The sequence below is a fragment of the Meleagris gallopavo genome, chromosome 1 (genome assembly GCF_000146605.3).
Source record: "Meleagris gallopavo isolate NT-WF06-2002-E0010 breed Aviagen turkey brand Nicholas breeding stock chromosome 1, Turkey_5.1, whole genome shotgun sequence".
NCBI classification, from domain to species: domain Eukaryota; kingdom Metazoa; phylum Chordata; class Aves; order Galliformes; family Phasianidae; genus Meleagris; species Meleagris gallopavo.
The window spans coordinates 19,498,953-19,522,267 of NC_015011.2; the positions used below are offsets into that span (position 1 = coordinate 19,498,953).

The 23,315-nt window shown below is 38.8% G+C and overlaps 1 protein-coding gene across 1 annotated transcript; it reads right to left on the bottom strand.

The window, feature by feature from the left end:
• Nucleotides 1–98: 98 nt before the first annotated feature.
• Nucleotides 99–22,285, bottom strand: TUBGCP6 (tubulin gamma complex associated protein 6). The gene is made up of 25 exons (XM_010706163.3): nucleotides 21,458–22,285; nucleotides 19,917–20,080; nucleotides 18,409–18,619; nucleotides 17,766–17,939; nucleotides 16,566–16,687; nucleotides 16,158–16,233; nucleotides 15,510–15,619; nucleotides 14,157–14,248; nucleotides 13,924–14,063; nucleotides 13,032–13,181; nucleotides 11,744–11,825; nucleotides 11,572–11,660; nucleotides 11,066–11,181; nucleotides 10,324–10,462; nucleotides 10,116–10,232; nucleotides 8,581–9,871; nucleotides 8,113–8,168; nucleotides 7,643–7,835; nucleotides 7,210–7,378; nucleotides 5,767–5,908; nucleotides 4,486–4,680; nucleotides 4,078–4,210; nucleotides 3,455–3,668; nucleotides 2,367–2,566; nucleotides 99–562 (listed from the first exon to the last, which is right to left on the bottom strand). Exons 1-25 carry the CDS (start codon nucleotides 22,202–22,204, stop codon nucleotides 471–473), a joined length of 5,214 nt encoding a protein of 1,737 aa, XP_010704465.1. The 5' UTR covers nucleotides 22,205–22,285; the 3' UTR covers nucleotides 99–470.
• Nucleotides 22,286–23,315: the final 1,030 nt, after the last annotated feature.

The window sequence follows — 23,315 nt, forward strand, 5'->3', positions numbered from 1 at the left end:
GTTTAGACTGATCTTATTCGTCAGTGTGAAAATAAAACACATCAAATGGGTTCCATCTGAACAGCTGCACCTCATACTCAGCAACTTTAGAAAGTATCTGTCTTTTAATTTATTTCACATGTACGTATTTACATTGGAGGAAATTCACAACACTGAAAATACAACATTTACACATTCACAGATATACAGCTTTGCACTCTCTCCTCTGCTAACATGAGGCACTCCTCTGTCTTTGTGAAAATGACAACATCGATTCTCAGTAGGTGAAACGACAGGAAGCTGTTACAGAGAGAGTGATGCATCTTAAAAACTATGTGGTGGCTATATTCTGCAAGCTATCAGAGGATGGGTTATTTAATTGACAAAAATGCCTCTTGCATGGCATTTGCATAAGCTTCTATAAATTACAAGCATATAGGTTTATCTGTTTCTGCTTTCCCGTTCTATCGGTGATCTTTATGCTGCAGGGCTCAGTTATCCTTGTAGTAGTTATTGAAGTTGATTCGCAGTAGGAAGTCCTCCAAATGTGGCTGGTATCCTCTATTTACAAGCTTTGTTACCACTGGGAGAAAAACAAAAGGCAAAATAAGCTTCAACAAAGATTAATATTCTAAAGTCAGTATTGGCATTTTAATTTAGGAGAAAAAAAGCAACAAAACCAGCCTATTGTAGAAAGCTGAGGACAATGGAAACAAACATGCAATTTTGTATGAGAAAGGTCCAATCTTTCTCTCTGGAATTATAAAGAATTGCAAATTAGATGCAAGTTCCAAGTGAAACTGTATTACGCTTTTCCCAGGCTGCTTTTACAACAAGAGGCTGTGTTCTTATTGTAATGCCAACTGACCAGGAAACGTGGTTGGGCCTGCTGGTGGCCTCTGAAGGAAGAAGCTCTGCTGAAGTTCTCTTGAGTTATGACCATGTGAGAGAGAAAATTAAACTCCTACAACAAACCCTTCAAGCTCCACAAATAAATAAACAAACTGACTTATTTTTCATATCCTTATCTAACAGAGTAAAAAAGGCAGCAGAAACTCCCTAAGCTCTCCCATGCACTTACAGAAAGGGAATCAGCAAGCAGCAGTAACATGCAGGGAGGAAGGGACAGTGGACAGTTAGAAGTCAGGGCCTGCACCAAAGCCATTGAAGTCCAGACTACTTTGTATTGGCTTTCAATGGATACTGGATCAACACATTGTGAGAGAGTCTTCTACAATACACAGTGACTGGAGGAACACGTGTAGATGAACAAGCACAGATTTGTTTTGTAGTGCTTAATAAAGAGGGTGGAAAGAACTGGGTCACTCAGCAAATTTCCTTACGGAATGGTTTATTAATCTCTGTCCATGAAGCAATCATAGATCTCGTAGTATGGGCTTAGGTGGTTCCCACAGGTGTTCTGACTTCCTGTAGAATTTGGAAGCAGCCATTCTAACTCATCCTGAAATATCTGTTTTTGGTCCTTTGACACCATTTTTGGATACCCTTAAAGAATAAAAAGGGCAGCTCATTTCTCAAAGAATATAATCTGACTAGAAATTGTTCTTGAAAAATAGATCTAAGGAGAACAGTTACGCTTCCTTCAGGAACTGAAGGGTTTTTGCAAAACAAACAAACAAAAACCAACCAAACCCCATGAACTACCTTTGCATTCAGGGGAAAGGTAAGTGCCTTCTACTAAAAAATACAAGCAAGGTCCGAAAGAGAAATGGAAAAAAAAGATGGCTCAACCATTTCTTGACATTATAGGCTAAGCTGATAGCAAGAAGAAATTTTATAATGTTAAAGGATAGAACATTTGGCAAGTGATCCATGCAGCTGAAAAACACATGCCTGGAAAACTGGCTACAAGCTCCAAGCAGTGCCAGGAGGGTCTCACTGAGCCTCAGTCTAACATTGGAATTGGAATTTTCAAATCACACAGCAATGGTAACATTCAGCTAGTTCAGACAAATAAAGCTTTGAGTTAATTTTAGATATAACTATCTCTCATTGCTGCCAATAAAAAGTTCCAGAGTCAATTGCAGAGAAAAGAAAAATACAAGCACATATAGAGAGAGCTAAATACTAAATCTTTATTTTGGAAATTAGCAAAGATTTATGTTCAGTTTGGGGATATCTGTTAAGACTTCTTATGTGGATGTTTTAATTAGAATCACTAAATCATTCAGGTTGAAAGAGACCACTAAGATGATCTAGTGTTTGCAGAACAAGATAATGCAGTTTTCATTTGAGAACTACATGTTTTAACACACAGTAAGTACACACATCTTCCTGCTGTACTTCCAAAACCTTTTAACTATTTTTTCAGTTGTCATTTGAATGCTGTCTTCTATCACTGTCCTAGAATGTGTGCAATTTCTTACCTTTGAATAAGAAGTGAGAGTAATACTTGAAAGTATTGTACGACTGCTGCATCAAACCAAAGTTGGGATGAACAGCCATTTGCTTCCCAGCATCAAAGCTCCATGACTGAGAGATCAGCTGGCTGCGGAACTTCAAGATGAGGCTGAAGATGCTGTGTATGATGTTCATCACTGGGGCAGCCTTCTCAGTCAACAGACCCCTAACAGAAAAGTAGTAACGTTAAAAATGTAGTTGACATTATTTGAGTTTGTAGGAAGAAGAACGCAACAATGGGGTGACAGTCCTTTAGGTTTCCTCTTTAGTTGCTTTAAATGATAACAAAAAAAAATCTATGAGTCTGCAGCTGTAATGGTGATTTTATAATTCCTGTTCGTTCCATCTTTTCTATCTACCCACTATCATTCCAGTGTATACACACACTTTAACAAGAATTCAAATTAACTCTTGTTGCTCTCCTCTTATTCCCACCACCACCCTTCCCCATATAAAGTAACCAAAAGGCTGTAAGTGCAAGATTCCCAAAATACATGTGTCTCTTGCTGTGCTTGTGAATCTGGATGGAGGCATCACGTCACATTTGTTCTCACACAGCCTAGTCCTGGGCACCACACAGTATCAGGGGCAAAATGTACAAAAATGTACAGAACGAGCATTTCACATTCTTGAGCCAGGACTCGTGAACACGACTCACACAGAATGAAAATAACACTCGTTAACAGAGGCTATGACAAGGATGGGCTGAAAGAAAAACAACTGTGGCAGAAGTGCCCTTAGTCTTCAGGTTAGAGCTCCCCAGCTCAAGGGGATCTGAGGCTCACAGAGGCGGAGTGGGAAGCAACTGCAGGGAGTCTGGGGGAGTAAGGAGATGGGTAGCTGAGGAAATTATGGATCTTTCTATGTGCCACTACGTTTATTTCCCTTCATAAGAACACTTTGACTCTAGGCACTTTCATGTATAAGAATGATGTAGCAGTGTTTGTGGTTAGGGAGAAGTCAGCCTGCACACATACGCTGGGCCAAACAGATGTGTAGACTGGCAGATGCATTAACTTAAATATGTGAAATAAATATAAGCATGCTAACTTGCCTGAAAATTGCTTTGTTGAGGTATTCAGCATGTGTTCTGTGAATTTCTTCCAAATTGCCCACAGAAGACAGTTTGTTTCCAAATTCGCACCACGTAACATGAAGAATCTGATTAGCAATGTAACCTTGAATAACTTTCACAAAATGCTGCATTTCATGTTTATACAGCTGCAGCTGTCGAAACTGAACAGAATTTGATGCATGACTCACTAATGCTGAAAGGAAAAACAGAAATATATTATCAGTGGAATCCAGTGGGACTGTCTAAACCAGGATAGTGGGACTGTCTAAACCAGGATTTATAAAGGAACAGTTCTATTAATAAGACCTGTTTAAAATGCTAAGGAAATTTCTTGATATTTGAAGCTTGACGTGACTGCTTTAAATCATGTTTATGACAATTGACAATCTGAGATTGTGGAGTTTCCTTCTCAGGAGATATTCAAGACCCTTCCGGACACCTACCTGTGCAGCCTGCTGTAGGGAGCCTGCTTTGCAGGGGGGTTGGACTCGATGATCTTTAGAAGTCCCTTCCAGCCCCTACAATTCAGTGATTCTGCAACTAGCACAAGGTGCTAAGCACGTTTTTAACAGCATACCCTCCAGCTCACTTGTTATATTTACCAGTGCGTTTTAAGTGAAACCACACATCCTTGAGAGTCCACACCATGTGCTTCAACTGAAGCAAAAAGGAGAAGATCTTGTTGTATTTATTCATGCAGCTCTCTGTTATGACAATATTCAGAGGCCAGTCAACCTAAAAGAGAAATAAGCGAGCACTGATCATGCTGCATTTTTGTTTTAGAAATTATTACCACATTTCAGATACAAATATTTCCAAGACATATAAACCGATATAAGTATTTTAGTAATATAATACAGTGGCCAGAATATGTAAATCCTGTAATTTCAATTACACAGTTTTTCACTCCATTCTTGAAGGTATTCCATTATTAAGATGTTCAGTCTACCATAGTACACAAGAACCATACTATACTTGCAGTACTACTGCCTTCAGACATACTTTCTTACCTTGTACCTTAGCTCTAAGCAGCTCAGAGCATCAGGTGCATTGGGCTTGAACACTTCTGGAAGGTACTTGAGGGCAAAAGAAAGATTGGAAGCAAGCTGGGTGTCACCATGAAGACTGTACTGTAATGCTTTGTTTAGGATAGAATTAAGAACCAGCGGATTCAGCAGTTCACCAGGCGTCTGTCCTGATCCAAGCTATGGGAAAAAGAAACCCTAATTACATATTATTTATTAAAAGAGTTGGCTCTTGCAAACGGATGAATTAAAGCAGAATGGTAAAGTGATGACTACCTGCCTTGCCCCACCATTCTGACTGGAAAAATTTACTTTTGCAGTAGGGATGCACAAAGAGGTTATGAAGAAATTTCTGAATAATTTACTGTCCACAGCATCAAGATAATCTCCGCATGCACTGGTTTCTTTTGATATGTGGGATCAGAGCTTGCTGTGGTCAGGAGCTGTTAAGCATCCCTGTTGCAGGGAACATGGCCTGCAGGCTTCAGAGGAGCAGAAAGCCAGGGACAGGGCTGCCATTAGCTACCTGACTCCAATCTGTCCATCTCACAGTGCAGCAGCCTCAGAGGCATACAGATCGACAAGGAGTTGAATGCTTTTCCTAGTTGCACCAAAAGCATTCTTAAGGGGACAGAAAAATGCATTAACTGTCCTACAGGTATGTTTCTCTACTGACAACCAGGTACATGAGAGCTGCTCTGAAAGTAACATCTCCTCTTTTATTATATCGGCCCATGACATCACAAGAAGAATGCAGTCTCATCAGACAGTACAGCATCCTCTTCAGATGTCCCCCTTTCTGCTCTATAGGACATTTGAGGTAGGAACTGTTATTTTACAACACAGACCTTTGCACCGGATCTCACTGGCAACAGACTCTTCCAGCTTTGCTACCAGGAGACAGAGTACAGCAGTTCTCACAGCAAAGAGTGAAATTCCCTTCCTTAACTGCTGATCTGTCAAAGTTAGAAATTACTACTCTCCATGTACCAAGTGCTCTATTTCTGGGATTATCTGTAAGAAATATTACACCCTTCTTTGGAATTCCCCTGGGCATGGGCACCCCTTCTGAGCAAAGACCTTCTTTTGCCTCAGTCCTTACAAGCTTAACAGAGTTCCTCACTTCTTGACATGGCACAAAGAGGAAAACAGCACAAGCTAGGATTCTGATTCACACCATTCCCTTATCTCCATCCAATTTCATTCACAGGTGTCAAGCTAAAACAAATAGCCAAAAACCAAAGGCTAAGAAGACGCAGCATATACCTTCTCAAACAACAGGTCACTGAGTGACTGAGCAAACTCCCCATCTTCCATTAACAGGAAGTGTCTCAGTGCTTCAAAATGCTTCTCTACATTCAGTTCCACGAAGTAGTAATCAACTATTGCTTTGTTCACAAGAGAAACACTAAAAGAAAAACACAGAAAAGGTATTATTCTTACAAGGATCTCCTTATAAATGTTAACATTCAGCTATGGCTACATCAGGTTAATGCTTCAGTACTTTGATATCCAAGACAGGAACACGTTCACATAAGCAAAAGAAAATGAGATAAAGCTTATGCTGAAAAGTCTTCACTCAGAATATGCCACAACTAAAACCTACCACCTCAGTGAACTGGGTTTTGAACTGTACTGCAGAAGTACTTTAAGGCTGGCAACACATACAACAGGCTGCTGACTCTGCAGCAACATTTTATCTACAGTCTTCTAACTTATTTCTGTCACCTAAACAAACAGATCAAGGAGGACTCTTTCACCCCTGAGAACATCCTAACTGGTAAAGCACCGACACCAGGTAATGAAGGCAAGTGTACAGCACAGTTTATGGTTTAGTGCAAGTACTCAGGCTAACTTTAAATAATGTAACTTGTGTATCAAGGATAGCCTAGTTCTGCCAGAACACAGCTCAGACATACATACTTTGCTTTGCTGAATACATGCATCTGTATACACAACTCTGGTAGACAATCTGGATGTTTAAAAATAAGGTAATTAGATCTTTCTGTTATGAGCTTAAAAATATAGCATACACAGAGTTAGTAAGTGGAAATCCAATTTTGCAAGAAAGAAGATTCTAAAATAGGAACCTATCTGTGAATAACTGTTTCCATGACAGAAGCTGAACTTTTACACATTAACAAACTTTTAACATCCCATACTAATAAAATAGCCTCACACACACGTGGGTTCCCTTAATATTCCAACAACAAGAACAGACTCCAGTCAATTTCAAATCAGCCTTGAAGACAATGGAGATCCCACAGAAACATAAAACATATTCTGCTCAATATGCATGAACTTTCATATAATCAAAACATTTTCTTTTTTCCCTCTCATCTTTTACCTACCAAAGAAAGCACATATCTTGTAAATAATACACCTGTTTAAAAAAACCAAAGAAACCAGTGGTGTGAAATGCTGTTGTGAAATCCAGGAATGTGAGAGCAAATTTTTCCCTCTAAGCTCCTGTATTCCAAATAGACCTTCAGTTTTGTAATTTACTCATATAAATGTATGTATATATTACTATCTACAATGTAAATCTGAATTTTTTAGTTTGTAATAAACCAGCCACCAGACCACTTCTGGAAGCAAAAGGAAAATTTAGAAGCACGCATCTATGTGCTACTCTTGTCTCAGAACAGAACTAAGAACACTACATTAATTGGTATAATACAAATTACATTATTTCCAATAAATACTCACTGAGATACCAGTGGGGCAGTAATAGAACGTTTCATCAGCACGGGCAGAGATAGGAGCTCACTCAGTTGTACAGCTGTTTCATCTGTTGCTGACTGTACCATAGGATCCACAGGAAAAGTGTATGATCTTGGTATCACATGGTGCAAGAGATGGGAAACTGGTAGCTCTGCTAAATTGAAAAATACATAGACACTGTGAGTTGTTATACTTCAGCAATTTGATAATCTATTTCTGTTAACTTCTACAAACCCCTCTACATCAGAAAATCAAAGTGTGTCAATGTATAATTCTCATCTCATCTGCCTAGAAATAATTTGTTTAGCTACTGCAGTTCATAATATCGATAATTTACTGAAATTTTTCCAGCACTCCGCTTTCTTCCTCAAGTTTGCTACACCTCCCTCTTCCTACTTCTCCCAAGTGTTCTACTCACACATTAAATCATAACTATCTTGGTACTTTTCAATGCAGTATTGATCCGATAATGCTTTCAAATAAGCTTGTTCTTTCTTCCATGCATCTTCCTCTCCCCCTTCCTCATCCTTAGTCTTGGAAGCACTGGGTTCAGAAAATAAAGCTTCTTGAGGCACAGTATCCTGTGGAATTGCCTTTTCACGTTCTTCTGCCTATAGAAAAACATGGACAAATTGCTCTTAGGACAGCTGCTGCTTTTGGCCATTCACACTTCATGTGTTTTTACAGGCAACTGACAAGTTGTTCCATTTGAAAATAAGACAGCTTACTTGTCAAGTTGTTCTTTTTGGACATGTAAAAACAATACAGTATAACAGATTAGTAAATTAACACAGACCCACACAGTACCTTAATTAGTACCTTAACTACCAGATCACCACAATTCAAAAAGAAATAGGAAGTCTTCTGCACTATCAGTTTGTTTCTTACCTGTAAGCTCTGTGATGAATCTGGAGAAGGGTCCTTGTCAACCTCATCTGCAATTACTACAATTACAAATAAATTAAAGACAGTAGTTACTCTGACCTGTTTATAGTACTTAGTTCATACTTCAGATCTGTTCCCAAAGTTGTTCAAAATTTCCCTGAAGACTGCCACAGAAAGAGTTCCTCCCCAAAGTCCAACACATGCAACTTTCTGCATGTTCTCTACTCAAGTTCACATGAGGTCCTGTTTCACAAAGTTTCACAGCCCTTTTTCTTTTTTCCCCTCAATTCTCTATTTCTTGTATACAGAAGAAGAGAATACATGGAATTCTTGACTCTGGATTCTAAAAGCATTTTAAAACTTATACAAGGAATTAAGAAATAAGTAGCCATTTTGAACATAAACATAAACAAAGTGATTTTCAGGATGTCTTAAGCAAATGCTGACTGAATAAACTTCATTTTATTTTACCTTCTTGCTTCTCTTCCACTGTATTTTCCTTTTTGTCATTTTTAGCATCGGGAGAGACAGGATCAATGTCAGATGACTGTGGTGAAATACTTTCCTTAGCTTGTGATGGTTTTGTTTCCTTTCTGATCTCTCCAGAAGGAGATAATTCTTCATTATATAGAAGTGTCTGAACTGTGGAATCAGATGAAGGACCAGAAATTGCTTTACGATGAGGTATGGGATCATCCTCTGTAGACGGAGTCCACTTCCCTATTTGGATGCTTGACTGGGATGCATGACCAAACGGGCTCCAACGAGATTTCAGAGGCTGTGTATCTGAAACTAGCTCTCCAATTTTGATGTGTGACTGTGAAGAATGCCCGTGGATGTTCCAACGAGGCCTAGCTGAGACAACCTCTGACACATTCTCACCAATCTTAATATTGGCATCAGACACGTGACCATGGATGTTCCACCGAGGCCTTGCAGGAGCAACATTTGACACATATTCACCAACCCTAATACTGGCTTCCGAAGCATGCCCGTGAATGCTCCACCTAGGTCTTGAGGGCTCTACCTCTGAAGCATATTCCCCAATTTTAATATGAGCTTCAGAAACATGCCCATGAATATTCCATCGGGGTCGAGTAGATTCAACTTCTGAGGTATAGCTGCTGATTTCTATATGGGAGTCTGAAGAATGCCCATAAGGACTTGAACGTGGCTGGTAAGCGTCCACCTCAGGCACATATTCTCCCACTCTGATATTGGCATTAGATGCATGCCCATGGATGTTCCACCGAGGCCTTCTAGACTCCACATCAAATACATTTTCTCCAACTCTAATGTGCCCCTGCAAAGCAGCAGTCGGCCTGAGAACAGTGTTAAAATCATACTCATTTTGCTGATGTAGCAATGTATCACCTTCTCCTCTCGAGACAGGCTGATTTTCACCTATTTGAGGAGTCTCTGACAGATCTGAGTTAATATTTCTAAGTGCTTCATCTAGCAGAGATCCTTGTAAGCTAATGGCAACAGGTTGCTCATCTTGTGGCTTTGGTAAGAAATCTTCTACGTTCACACTGGATTCAGGAGAAGAATCAGCAGTACGTAGGGGGCTGCGTGCTTGCTCTGAACTCTGTAGATCACCTTCAGATCCTGCAGGTTTAGGCTGAAAATGCTGATCAGCATTAGTATTTGCCAGCTGTGGCACGGCCAATGGTTTGTCAGTAGATGTAACGTATTCCAGTCCAGATTCAGATTCTTTTCTGCCAACTCGTTCATTAGAATGCAAAGGTTTCACAGCTGACACCTAAAAAGAAGTAATTATTACACTGTATGGCTAGTCATATAATCAAGCTACTTAATAAGGCATCATGTTGTTACGTGTAAGACCTGAAATTTTCCAATTTTTCAGATGTATTACAGATACAGTGATAACCACTCATGCTGCTGCTACAGTGAACCTTCTGTTTGATGAACTGAACTATGAAATGAAGTCCCCTTAAGGAAACTTGGAACATCTACCTGGAGTTTATGTAAGCAAGTAAACTCACCTGTGAATGTGGATCTTCCACAGCAGTGCTTCTATCCAAAGCCAGCTGGCACTGTTTATAAGGAATAATATCTAATTTCCTCCTGTAGCTTCCATCTGGAAGTTTTTCAAGCATTTCCTGCAAGCAAAAGTGACACAACTAGAAGTCTTTAACACATCAAATACTAGATTTTCTAAAGATCATTTATTTAAATCTTTTCAGAAAATACCTCAATACGTTTCTGATCTTCAAAGAGAAACTTAAGACGAGCTGTTTCCAACTTGTGTCGCTGGATTTTCCATAAAGCTCTTTGTTCCCTACGGGCTGCATCATCAGAAAGTTTGCTATAATGGTCAATTAACTCTTGCCTGAACAAAAGTAAAAATAAAGCTGAGTTACAGATTTTCACATAGTAATTTTTCCTCTTCCCTTCTGAAGAATTAGATCTTTCTGCATTTCAGAACCAAGAAGTAAATTTTTAATATTAAAAACAGAGGCTTCATTTACAGCGAAATTACAAGTAAAGAAAATAGCACTGCAATCTTAGTTAATATGTTCCTATAACTATGCTTAGTATGTCACTCGTTTTTGTAAGTATTTCTGGACATAAGGGAAGAAAATGAAATACCACCAGATATGTAACAAAAGCACGCCAAGTAACTGATTATCAATGTACCTCCTGTCTTCTTTTTATTTCTGCTTTGACATACATATGGCCATTTTTGCTAAGGGCTCATGTTTTAATTCTAAGATTAACATTTTTACCCAAACTCTGATCAAAACAGTAAACAGACTGGATAGAATGGGCACAAATCAGTTGAACCCAGGCTTCTAGACCACTAAACAATCCTACACATCCAAAAGCTGTGAACATTAGCCCTGTAGAGCAGGGTCTGAAAACTGCTAATGCCATAAATTACAAAATAAAACACTTTTTCTTGAGGTCTTCATGACTACTCAGACAGACTTACCTTGCCTTTTTTTCTAGCTCCTCTTCCAAAGCTTTCAGTCTTTTTTCTCTTTCTCTGAGCTCTCGGGCATAGCTGAAATCATCATCAATCTCCTCTTGCTTTATAGCAAGGCGACGCTGCATAAATATTTAAAGCCACTCAATACCAGCTGTGATGCACACATCTGCAAAAAGTTCTTATCTGCATTTCAGGAATATATCATCATAGAATCATAGAATGGCCTGGGTTGAAAAGGGCCACAATGATTATCTACCTTCAACGCCCCTGCTATGTGCAGGGTCACCAACCACCAGACCAGGCTGCCCAAAGCAACATACAGCCTGGCCTTGAATGCCTCCATGGATGAGGCATCTACAATCTCTATATATTAATTCATTCAATTCATTCATATTAATTCACAGCCTCTATATATAAACTCATTCAAATTCAGTATAATAAATCAAAATAACCTTACAATTATTTGTATAAGAAATACACTTAGCCTTCAGAAATAAACACAGAAATACCTCTTGGTCTTTTGCAAATTGCTCTTTCAACTTCTGAAACTGTTCACGTTTCTTCGCATCTAAAGCCATTCGTTCCGATATCTGCCGATCTGTGTTACAATAAGGATACTGTTATTTTACATTAACAAACCCAACAGAACACACAAGAACACCAAACTCCATCACAACTCACCATTAATGGCTTTTAGTACTTTGCTAGCAGTCTCTCGTGCATGAACAATTAATTCTTGCTTGGCTATTTCCATGCGCAAATCCTGGAAACATCGACCAGCCACAAAAAACAGGTGGAAATACTCCTGTTATTTTAGACTTGAAAATACAGCTACACGTGGTTATTAATCCATGTAACCATACCATAACCATAAAATGGTTATTAACTCACGATTACAGTAAGCAAAGAAGAATAAAACAATTAATTGAATTTTAAGTCTATTGTAAGTTAAAATTATTATTGAAAATTTGTTTGTACTCTTGACCTTACATCAAAACACATCAGTCCAGTATACATACTACATTCATGCAATGTGTAGGACAGAACTACAAGTATTCTAACAAAACAATTAGCCATGCAAATTATGAAAAAGAGTATTATCACAGAATCACAGAATGGCCAGGGTTGGAAGGAACCTCCAAGGATCATGAATCTCCAACCCCCTGCCACAGGCAGGGTCACCAACCTCCCCATTTAATACTGAACCAGGCTGCCCAGGGCCCCATCCGACCTGGCCTTGAACACCTCCAGGGACGGGGCATCCACAACCTCTTGGACAGCCTGTTCCAGCACCTCACCACTCTCTTTGTAAAGAACTTCCCCCTGACATCCAACCTAAATCTTCCCTTGCAAAGAGTTGATTCCCCTCCTGTTTGTAGGCTCCCTTTAGGTGCTGAAAGGCTACAATCAGGTCACCCCGCAGCCTTCTTTTCTCCAGGCTCAACAAGCCCAGCTCCCTCAGTCTGCCTTCACAGGGGAGGTGTTCCAATTCCCTGATTATCTTTGTGGCTCTCCAACAGCTCTCTGTCTTTCTTGTACTGTGGGCTCCAGACCTGGACACAGTACTCCAGATGGGGTCTCACAAGAGCAGAGTAGAGAGGGACAATCACCTCCCTGTCCCTGCTGGTTACCTCTCTTCTGATTCCTAACTTCTTCCAATAGCTAAGTAAGAATCTAAAATCTTTTCAATGCTTTTTAGTAGCAAGGCAAATCTTTTGCGGAAAAGAACTAAGATGGAAGTCCAAATCTCCTTTAAAATGTGAAAATGCTGACAAATAACAACACACTGCCTAATGCTTTAAAAGTGTATTCAAAGTCTGTTAACTGCACTAACAGGTCAAACAACAATTGGCCAATAAGAAAATTCTGACCATCAATGCAAATTCTGTTGAAGTTACAATAAAAATAAAGAGTAATAAAAAAAAATAATCGATCAAACCATAAGTTCTTTACTCTTTCATTCATTTACCTTTTCCTCTTTGCTTATAGAACTGTACCGAGCAATTCTTTCCATCCGACCTACGTACACTGCACAATCTCTCTCAATTTCTTTCAGCTCCTCGAGTGAAAAAATAACAGAAATCCGGGGTACAGGTATATCTGACCAACATATGTAATGCTGAAAAACAGAGAGAAATTTACTTCTAAATACATTCTAAAAATTGTAAAATGTATGATTATGAACTCACGTGCCAGTGCTACTGGCACATCTGAGTCATGGTTTGAAAATGATTATCAGAGCAGGTTTAGCAGAAGGTCATCTTGTTTAAGATATCAGTGTTATGACTTTATCCGACATGGAGCTGCCCAGAACACTTCTTACATAAGAATGTCCACAGACTTCAGACACTTCTGTAGTTGTATCCCTGTTAGACATGCACAAAACAGTGTGAAGAAACAAAGTAATTTAACTAGTTCTTCTTGCCAAGGACAGCACTTGCTCTGCAAAATAAGAAAATAAGGAACTATTCAAGCTCTTCTTGGAAAGGCGGTGCTAGAGCTGACATAGAAGAGCTACGTAGAACCAAGATCTAGGAACTAAGACATCTGGAGTGAAAAATGGAAGGCACAGGCTTGAAAGACTAAAACATCTCTGCTTCAGCAGAAGGAAAATAAGAAATCTAGCACATGCACTGTATACAATAAATCTGATGCTGTTAAAAATGTGTATTTCTGCAGTTGAGATATTAGCAAGTAGAGTGGATAATCAGTTCTTGAATATCTGACATTCGTGCATTAGTCTCCTGCTTATGCAATACCAGTCGTAAACGAAGGAGTTCACTTGCTAAAAATACAGCAAGCCAACTCTGAAGAGACATGGCTTTCTCAATAAAACAGGGAAGAACCAAACCAATACATACCCTGGGACAACACAACTTCAGCAGGTTTATGGTTTTCCCACATATATACACGTCATTAGCAATATGTTTAAGAAATACAGGGACACAATCTTCTACTTCTTTTGAAATCAAGACGTAACCATGAGTCCAGTAATGTTTATCTGTGTACCAGAAAAAAAGAAGAAATTATGTATTTTTAAGTATTTAATTAACAGCACAAATTATGTAAAATAGAAGTGCTCAATATACTGTACCTCTGAAACAAAGATAATCCTCATTCACTTGGATCATAAACTCTCCGTAAACATCCCTGAATACACCACTGTATACCCAATCATAGATAAATCTAAAAGAAATGTAATTAAATAATATTGAAAATGAATCCTCTCGTCTTCTCATCTTTATCACAACCAACCAACCAATATATTCTTTAAAACATCAAAGCACACAAACTACAGGAAGAATAAAAACATGCAAAGAAAAAATAAAATAAAATAAAAGAATAAAAACAAGTGCTGTCACATTGATATTTAAGTATACCTAGGACTCTATCTCTACATTTTTCTCAAAATAAACCAACTCTATATAGCATATTTCACTGATTATTATGATCAAAGTTTGTCCCAGTTAAAACAATCTTTTTATTTCTGCATATAAATTTACTAAGGAAATATCAAAAACCTCTAGAAAAATTCCAGTCACATCAAAAGAGCAGGGGGAGAGAAGCAGGAGTCAGATGTAACTTTGTCAGGAAGCAATGGACAGACTATAGAACAAAGACACAATATCAACCCTTTGTACCTACAGATATTTTTTAATATATGTGTAATAATGAGAAAACGTATTTCAAAATACTTATTCATGCTTTTACATATTTCCTCTGTGCAATACCAAGCCTTTTAAGAAATGCAAAATACAACTATCTGAGCCTACAGATAAAAAGGTTCAGAGCACCCTGAAGATAGCCTTCTTTTTTCTTAATAGTTCTGGTGCTAACACCTTTTCTAGAAGTTTGGTCAATGCAACAAACAGGAAACCTTTAGCGCAGGAGCCACAGTTCAATTTTGAGGTTGTAAATAAAAGTTAAGCTCTTTTTATGTATTAGAACTGGTGTTCCTATTATCTATTAGAGCAATAACTTTTATCAGTGAATTTCTTTCAGGATAACAACATTTCCTTCACGTGATGGATGCCTCCTTCCAACATCAGCCCTGATGACTGATGTTTTGACAAAGATCTGCAACAAATTATTGTTATTATTATTACTGCTTACTGAAAAGCCCACAAACACAGTGGAAATAAGCATTAACTTCCCCAGTCTGTAGAACTCTAGCACAAAGGCATGATTGCCAGTTTCAGGATTTTACATAAAACCCACATATTGTTACTGATCTGGAAAAGAGAGAGAAAGAAGCATTCAGCAAAATTAATGGATTTTAACGTGTATTTTGCAGAAACAGCTGTACCTTACGTCTTTTCTGAAAACATTGAAAGTCATTGCTATGTTAACAGTTAGCAGAGCTGTTAGCAATTAGCATTTACTCACTAGATTGCTAATTTAAAATTGCTCTTAAACACAACTGTGCAGGGAACAGTTATGGACGCACCTTGTGTATGGCTCACAACTTGTCTTTAACAAAGACAGAAGGACTGGATAGTGTTCATTGCTACAGTTGTTGAGGGCCTCTTTGTACAGATATGAAAGCAATTTCACACCCTAAAAATGAAAATGATAAATATTATAATATTAGATGACAAATTCCACTACAACATTAATAATAAAAATTGATGAATATGTATATTTAGATCCATTTCACTACACACAGAAGGCAAGATCCATCTTACTTTAGCTATCTGCAGTTAACATCACTTTATCTGAGTTAGCTTGTGAATGCCCCCTCCTCCCTGGAGGCATTCAAGGCCAGGCTGGATGGGGCTTTGAGCAACCTGGTCTAGAGGGAGGTGTCCCTGCTTATAGCAGGGGGCTGGAACTAGATGACCTTAAAAGGCCCTGCCAACCCACACCATTCTGTGATTCTAAGTTTCTAGTGATCTCAGTCTCACTTTATAAACACTGGAGGGTTGGATTAATTTCATTTGCTACAAACATCTCCTTTACAATGAAATAAACTGCACTATAGAGGTCTGAGGTTGTATCTTTGGTAGAAACTAAATACATTATATAAAACCCCATTTTTGAAAAATATTATAATTGTAACTGAAATGAAACATGAAAAAAGAAAATCTGTTATCACCGTAGGAAATGAAGCACCAGCTCCACCACTGATCCCCAGTGCTGTTGTTCCTATGCCACAAAGTTCAGCCAGATATCTAAAAAACAGTATTAAGGCATATGTAAGAATTTCAGACAGAAATCTCTGAGATCACAGTGATCTGAACTTTGCTATAGATTATATTCACACAACAACCCTATGGTATTATCTGAATGATAACAAGGATAACAAAGTAACTGAATGTAAAGACTTTACATGTTTTCCCTAGGGAATATAAAGAAATCTGTATAAGGATGTGTGAAAATGCTGGAAAAATACTGAAAGATTATGTAAGAATAGCTGTCAAATATTCTCCTGTAGCGTAAAGAAAAAAACAGACTGCAGTTTTTGTTCTATGGAAGGCTTAAATATTTAATGTTAATCTCTTACCTCAACTGACGACCCAATTTCCTGAAGAGAAAGCTGATTGTCAGAAGACTTAAAGTAGGAGGAGTAGACAAAACACAGGCTCGGTAATACTGAAGATACTTTCTCAGACCACTTGTGAAAGCCTATTGTCAACAGAAAATATTTCCAAAGCCTTACTGATAAAAGTGTTAATAGTTACTTATATCTCACATCAGTTGCACCAGCATGAAAACAACCCTTTAATAAAATAATTTGCATCTAAAAGCAAGAGGAGCTTGTGTAGGAAAGTAAGAGTCCACATAACTTCAGGCACACAATTAACCAAGTGACTCCTTTATACTCTTTCAATGTGCCATGAACAAAGACTGTACCCAGACACACCCTGAGCATTTTGGTTCATCTTCCTTGAATTGCCCCTTTGAAGAGCTTCTGATTCTGTAGCAGCTCCATTATGAACCCAGGGAAACCTGTTCCTTACTTCCATACCTAAACTGAACAGAGGAAAAAACTCCTATATAATGTCTAACTTTCTCTAGGTTGACTGAGAATCGAATAAGAATTTTTTATTCAATTTCTATTAACATAACTATAAATGAAATATTCAGAAGGCATATATTTTCATAATTAATCCTAAAAGAATTATATGCATTAGAAATTCACCTGGTATCATGCAGGTACACAGAGTTTAGAAAAATACAAAGAGAGTTGACAAGTAAAATGTGCACTTAATTCTGAACTAAGAAAAAGTTATTAAAACTATTAAATAGCATGTTTCTCTATTTCAGTATCAATGTAACACATACAATGTTGTACATATACATACTGTATTAAGAAAGCTATTGTATTTTAAAGTTATATATTTTAACATATAAATGTTTCTAAATTCTGTCCCTTTAAATCTCAACAAAGCCACATAACAGATCACAGTTCAGGTAATGAAGAGCTTTCATTTGTTGTCTTGGGGAAGGCAAACCCAAAGCACACACAGCCCCAATTCAAGCAGGGCTCCAATGGTGGCACTGTTCCTTGCTGACACATAAATATACTGATATTTATATAAATATATAAATATGCTGATACATAAATATACATATTTGTACTGAAAATACTTTGCAGTTCTGCAGGAAGCAGAAATTCCAGCCTTATTTGAAATCAAAGTTGCGTTCTCCACCTAAAATAACTGGCCCATTAAATGTAAGAGATTTAACACAAAGGTGCTACCTGAAACACAAGCCCTTTGCTGTACGAAGAATCTAAGACTGGCTGAAGAGAGAAGCGACTCAGCCGTGTGTAGTAAGTTCCATATTCTGCAACTTCTGAGAGCAGGTTGTGCATTGTCTCTGGTGAAGTTCCAGACACATATACCCCCTCCTTTATAATAAATGTTTGAGCAGCCTAAAATGAAATGGGAGAGGAAAAACAAGGCTTCAGGTATTACCCAGCTGCGTTCTGATTTAAAACAGCAAACATTCAGAGACAAATTTTCAGCACAAATACTCTGGTAACTCATACTACGTATGTACGAAAATATAATAAGAACATTAAATTATAGCAAAATTTCAAGTATATTGAAAAAGATTAATAATCAAAATTTTTCATGAAGACCCAGTCTACAACATTATTTAAACTTCTGTTTTCCATAATTCATTAGCTTATTTTCACAAGTTATTTTGACAAATACCTGTTCCCTGCCTCTTGCAATAAGTCGTTATTGCAGTAGACAGATATGACATTACTGCAATTAGGTCACACTCATCCTCTTAACACAACTGCAAGATCTCAAAATAAATAATGCACTGAAAAGGAAGTATCAAAAAAAAAAAAAAAAAGACAACTGTGAATTGCAGTTAAATATTTTTCATACCTGATTGAGTGAAAATGTAGTGGATACCACACCAATGAGGACATTCAAGACATCCTTCACTAGTTCAGGTTCCCTCATCAGCACAAGCTGTGGAAGCTGAAGCACAGTACTACTGAAGAGCTGCATTTCCCCTTCTCGGAGTTTGTAGAATTTGTCAAAAGCTTCTCTCCCAGCCTCAGTAAGGTACGGCTCTTCCTTTTTACCAGGTGGGCTGCCAGAGCAAACAAAATATTAAAAGGGAATTATATGAGAAATATATCTAAGGCAAAAACAAAAAAAAAGGTATTTCAGAATGCTACACAGCTGCTAATGTGCACTGACCACAGAATGCTAAGTATTCGAGGGATGGTACATACAGACAACAAAATCATAGCCCTAACTCAGGACAACAAATAGCCTGGCAGATAATTTGAACATCACCTCAGAAACACAGGCGTGGCCAGAGAAATTCTACTTTCTTTTGTGGCTTTCATTGCTGCAGTTTCCATTTTAGGAAAATGAGGGCAATACATACTTGATTTCCAGGATAATGTAATACTGATATTCAAACACGTTCAAGAGCAATATGCTCAAAGTGTAACGACTTGTATTATCACTTTCTACTGCTTCCTAGCAGGAATTACCATCCCCTCCAAAACAAATCTCCCATCCAACTCTTCCAAACTGCTTTGGGTTCTAGTAGCATTTCTAACAGGAAAGCTTCAGGTATATGGCCTGCATTTGACTTTCAAGATCCTTAAAATCTAAATGGTAATAATAAAAACTGTTTTTCTTACTATGAGCAAAGCCAGAGAGTCCTACAGTGGGTCTGGGAAACAAGGGAACAGAAATGAGCTTAAGCTCAGGCTTGAAAATTTCAATACTATATGGCATTGCAGCAGATGCATCACTAGACCATTACTTACAACTACAGAAAACATACACAAGTTTTGTTGAGAAATGGGTGCAGTGCTATTCAGCAGGAATGGAAGAATGAAACTTGCCATTCTTTTCCTTCCAAATCAGGGAACCAAGGAAGCTTTTAACAGGGCTGCTTAGAGCACTCTTTCAGGAGAGGAACCTCTTTCAACAGCTGGAAGAACTACAAGTCAAATACCATCAACTATCAGTTAGTGATTTCTGTTTAAGTTACAGACCAAGGAAAAGGAGCACAATACTGGGAGGTAAGGGTTGAATTCTTCTAGCACCTTCTCTTCTGAATCTGAAAACATGAAATCATTTCAGGTTGAAATTAATTGCATTGTGTATATGGAGATATCAGTTAGAAAATGTTGCATTTCACATGGGCAGAAAGCGTTGCTGTAACTCCTTCAGTTTTTAGTACTAATGGCGTGATCTTTTTTGCTCTCGATCATTAACACACATATTGAATTCTATGTATTAAATCTGTGGTATTCCTATTGCATGTTGAACTCCTATACTGAGGTCATTCAGAACTAAGATGAATTGCACCTTCACACATTTGCATGTGATGCACAGGAAGTTTGCCAATAACATCAGACACATACTATCCAATTCTTTCCCAGCATCTTCGTTTGCTTGGCCCATATGTAAGCACTGCATCCCACAGATCTATGTCTGGAGTCATGCTTGGCTCTGACTGAGAATCAGGAGTCAGATTGGATGCCGACTGGAATCCTTCATCTTCTGACTGGTCTATGCTTTGAGGAACCTGTTGGAGAGAGTTCAAGCTTTACATATGAAAACACTACTGGAGAAACATATGCTGATAAAGATTTTACTGTCATTTGTGATTAAGTGATTCAATATGACTCAGCCAGGCCCACTCCTTTCATCTCTAAGTTTTTTCCTTAAAAAACTCTTTCATTTGTTCCACTTCCACAGACACCAATGCCTAAATACAAAACAACAATCAATCACCACTGAAATAATAACACTACGTTTGTTAATGCTACAATTGAAACCTACTCCTTTGTAAGCATATAGCTCTACAGAGAACAAAATGGCACTGCTCAGAATGACTTTTAAGCAGATTACTAATTCTAATTCTTAAAATTTGTACAAATTTTGTTAACATAGCTTGTTCTCTGATGCTTATTCACATGCAGAGAACCTGAAAGTGTCCAAGCACTGCATGTGCCACACTCTAATTTCAGCAGCTGTACGTGCAGAACAGTAGCCAGTTTTAGTAAGACAATCACACAATGACCTCCACACAAAAAACACAGCACGTTCTTCAAGAAATCTCAAATCCTACAGTCTGATGGCGAGTACAGCACTCAACAAAAAGTCTGCCTCCTCACAGTTAAAACCTACATCTGTATGTGTACAGGGCTTTTCTTTTTTAACATCTGAATTCTAGTTTCAGTTAGGACTCAGAGTTAAGGAATTGCAAGAGGTATTCATATGTTAAGTAGAGAGAACAAAGGAGGATTAAAAAAAGAAACAGTATAACAACTTACCAACTGCAACAAGCGGAAAGACAGAAAAAAACCCACAAGTGCATTTATCTAGTACCTCTATAAGAATATAATGTAGCAAAAATGAATAGATTGGACAGTAAAATACACAGTAGAAACTACACGCTGCAAAGGTAAAAGGACAGCAGGACACAGGAGGTTTGATGAAATATAATGACTGAAAAAATGGCTCAAGATACAAAAGTCACAAGGAAAATACACATTGGGTCACGTAATCTGAAGAGCAAAGCACATATATTCAGGCAGGAGAGCTTATGCAGTCAGGAACAGTAACAAGCAAACAACAATGCAAAGAAGTTCAATACACAAAGCAGGCAAAAAATGTAAGCAAAAGATTGCTGGGGTGGAAAAGGCACAGATAAAGTTGATGGCTTAACTTCACAGAGCCTATAGCCAGCCACTTCTTTATACAGTTCTAGGACAAGACCAACATCTTCATTATCATACATCTCTGCAGCAGGAAAGGAACAAAGGATCCCTGCTCTAGCTTAAATTCCAACACTGTTTCTATTACACATGAAATTACTACCTATGTTCAAAAAAACAAGTTGAAAACGCCATACTGAAAGCATGCATAGACTCTGAGTCCAAAACAAGTGATACCATACTTTAATTGCAAGTCCAGACAAATCTGCATTGTCAGGCACTGGTGGCAAATCCAACTTGATGTCCATGTCATAAGTACGGCTGTGGACAAGAGCACCAAAGAGCGAGACGCGTGTTTCTCTCTCAAACTTGTCCCCAACAGGATAGTTCTGTGAGAACAACCCTATGGCAGGGAGTCCTGTTCCAGGGGCAGCCTCCATGATCTGAAGCGTCTTCTGAATTGTGTCATTGAACTGACATTCTTCATTTGTTATTAGAGACTGTATATCGGCTTCAAACACACTTACATCGTAATAATCATAACCCTGATACTTGACATTTCTCCCGACATATTTGTTGTTCAGAAAATAGTCCTTTTTTTGTGGTACAAGCTGTGGAGGACCTGTTCCAGCAAGCTGTACAAAGAGATCCAGGACAGCATTAACCTCAGTAAATGGTAAGCCCTCGGCTGCTTCCAGCTCCTCCACAAGACTCTCCAGTCTATCTGCCTGAGCTCCTAGGCCACCGACTCTCAGGTTGAAAGACAACATCAAAATCTTGTTTTTAACTGGAAGCCTGGAAATGTTTGATTGCAGCTTACGTGCTTCATCTTGAAAAAGGTTTATGAACAGAGTGTTATACACAACCCTCTTCAGGTTTTGCTTAGCCTTCCTCTTGCTGATCTTCTGCCTGCCCAGGTGCACCTTCCATGGCAAACCCGTCAGGTGTGCCTCACACAGGTCATTGAACAGCTGTGTAATGCTCTCCATTTTTTGTCAAACAGTGAGGCTATAGCAATTAGCTTGACAGTGAGTCTCTGGTTTCATGTGAAGATCTGGAAAATATTGGGAAAAAGAGGAGATGCTTATGACATAAACATGAGAAGCAGGTGAGGATGTTTTAACTGAAATCAAGGCAGCCCATAACCACAGAATAATTAAGGTTAAAAAAGATCATCTCTAGGATCATCAGTTCAATCATCGACCTTCCACCAATGTTGCCCGCTAACCCATGTCCCTGTGTACGACATCTACATGATTCTTGAACACCTCCAGGGACAGTGACTCCATCACCTCTCCGAGCAACAAGTTCCCGTGCCTGACCACTGTTTCGGAGAAGAAATTTTTCCTAATATCCAACCTGAACCTCCTCTGTCACAACTTGAGGCCATTTCCTCTCATCCTACTGCTGTCATGCAGGAAAAGAGGCCAACTCCCACCTTATCAAAGCCTCCTTTCAAGTAGTTGTAGAGTGCAATAAGGTCTCCCCTGAGCCTCCTCTTCTCCAGACTGAACAATCCCAGTTCCCTCAGCTGCTCCCCATAAGACCTGTGCTCCAGACCCCTCAACAGCTTTGTTGCCCTTCTCTGGACACGCTCCAGGGCCTCAATGAGGGACCCAAAACTGCACACAATACTCGAGGTGCAGCCTCACCAGAGCCGAGTACAGAGGGAGATCACTTCCCTTTTGCTGCTGGCTACAACAGTTGTTTCTGCTACAAGGCAGGACACCACCGGCCCTGCTGGCCAACTGGGCACAGTGCTGGCTCATGTTCAGCCGAGCATCGACCAACACCTTTCCAGCCGCTCTGCCCCAAGCTGTTGCAGCCATAGCGCAGGACCCAGCACTCGATCTTCAATAAGATTTCATCCCACTAGCCTTAGCCATAGATCCAACTTGTCCAGATCCCAAATGAGAATGAAAAAACCTGACCCAGTACATATTTAGGACACAAGCTACAAAAACACTGCCATGACTTAAACCCAAGCTTAAAATCGCTTATTTTATAGCGATGCTTAACTCCAGAAGCCTGTTTTTGCAGAGAAGCCCGCCTCACTCAATGCCTTTGGGAACATCCCCAAGCGTGCCCTCCAGCCCCCAG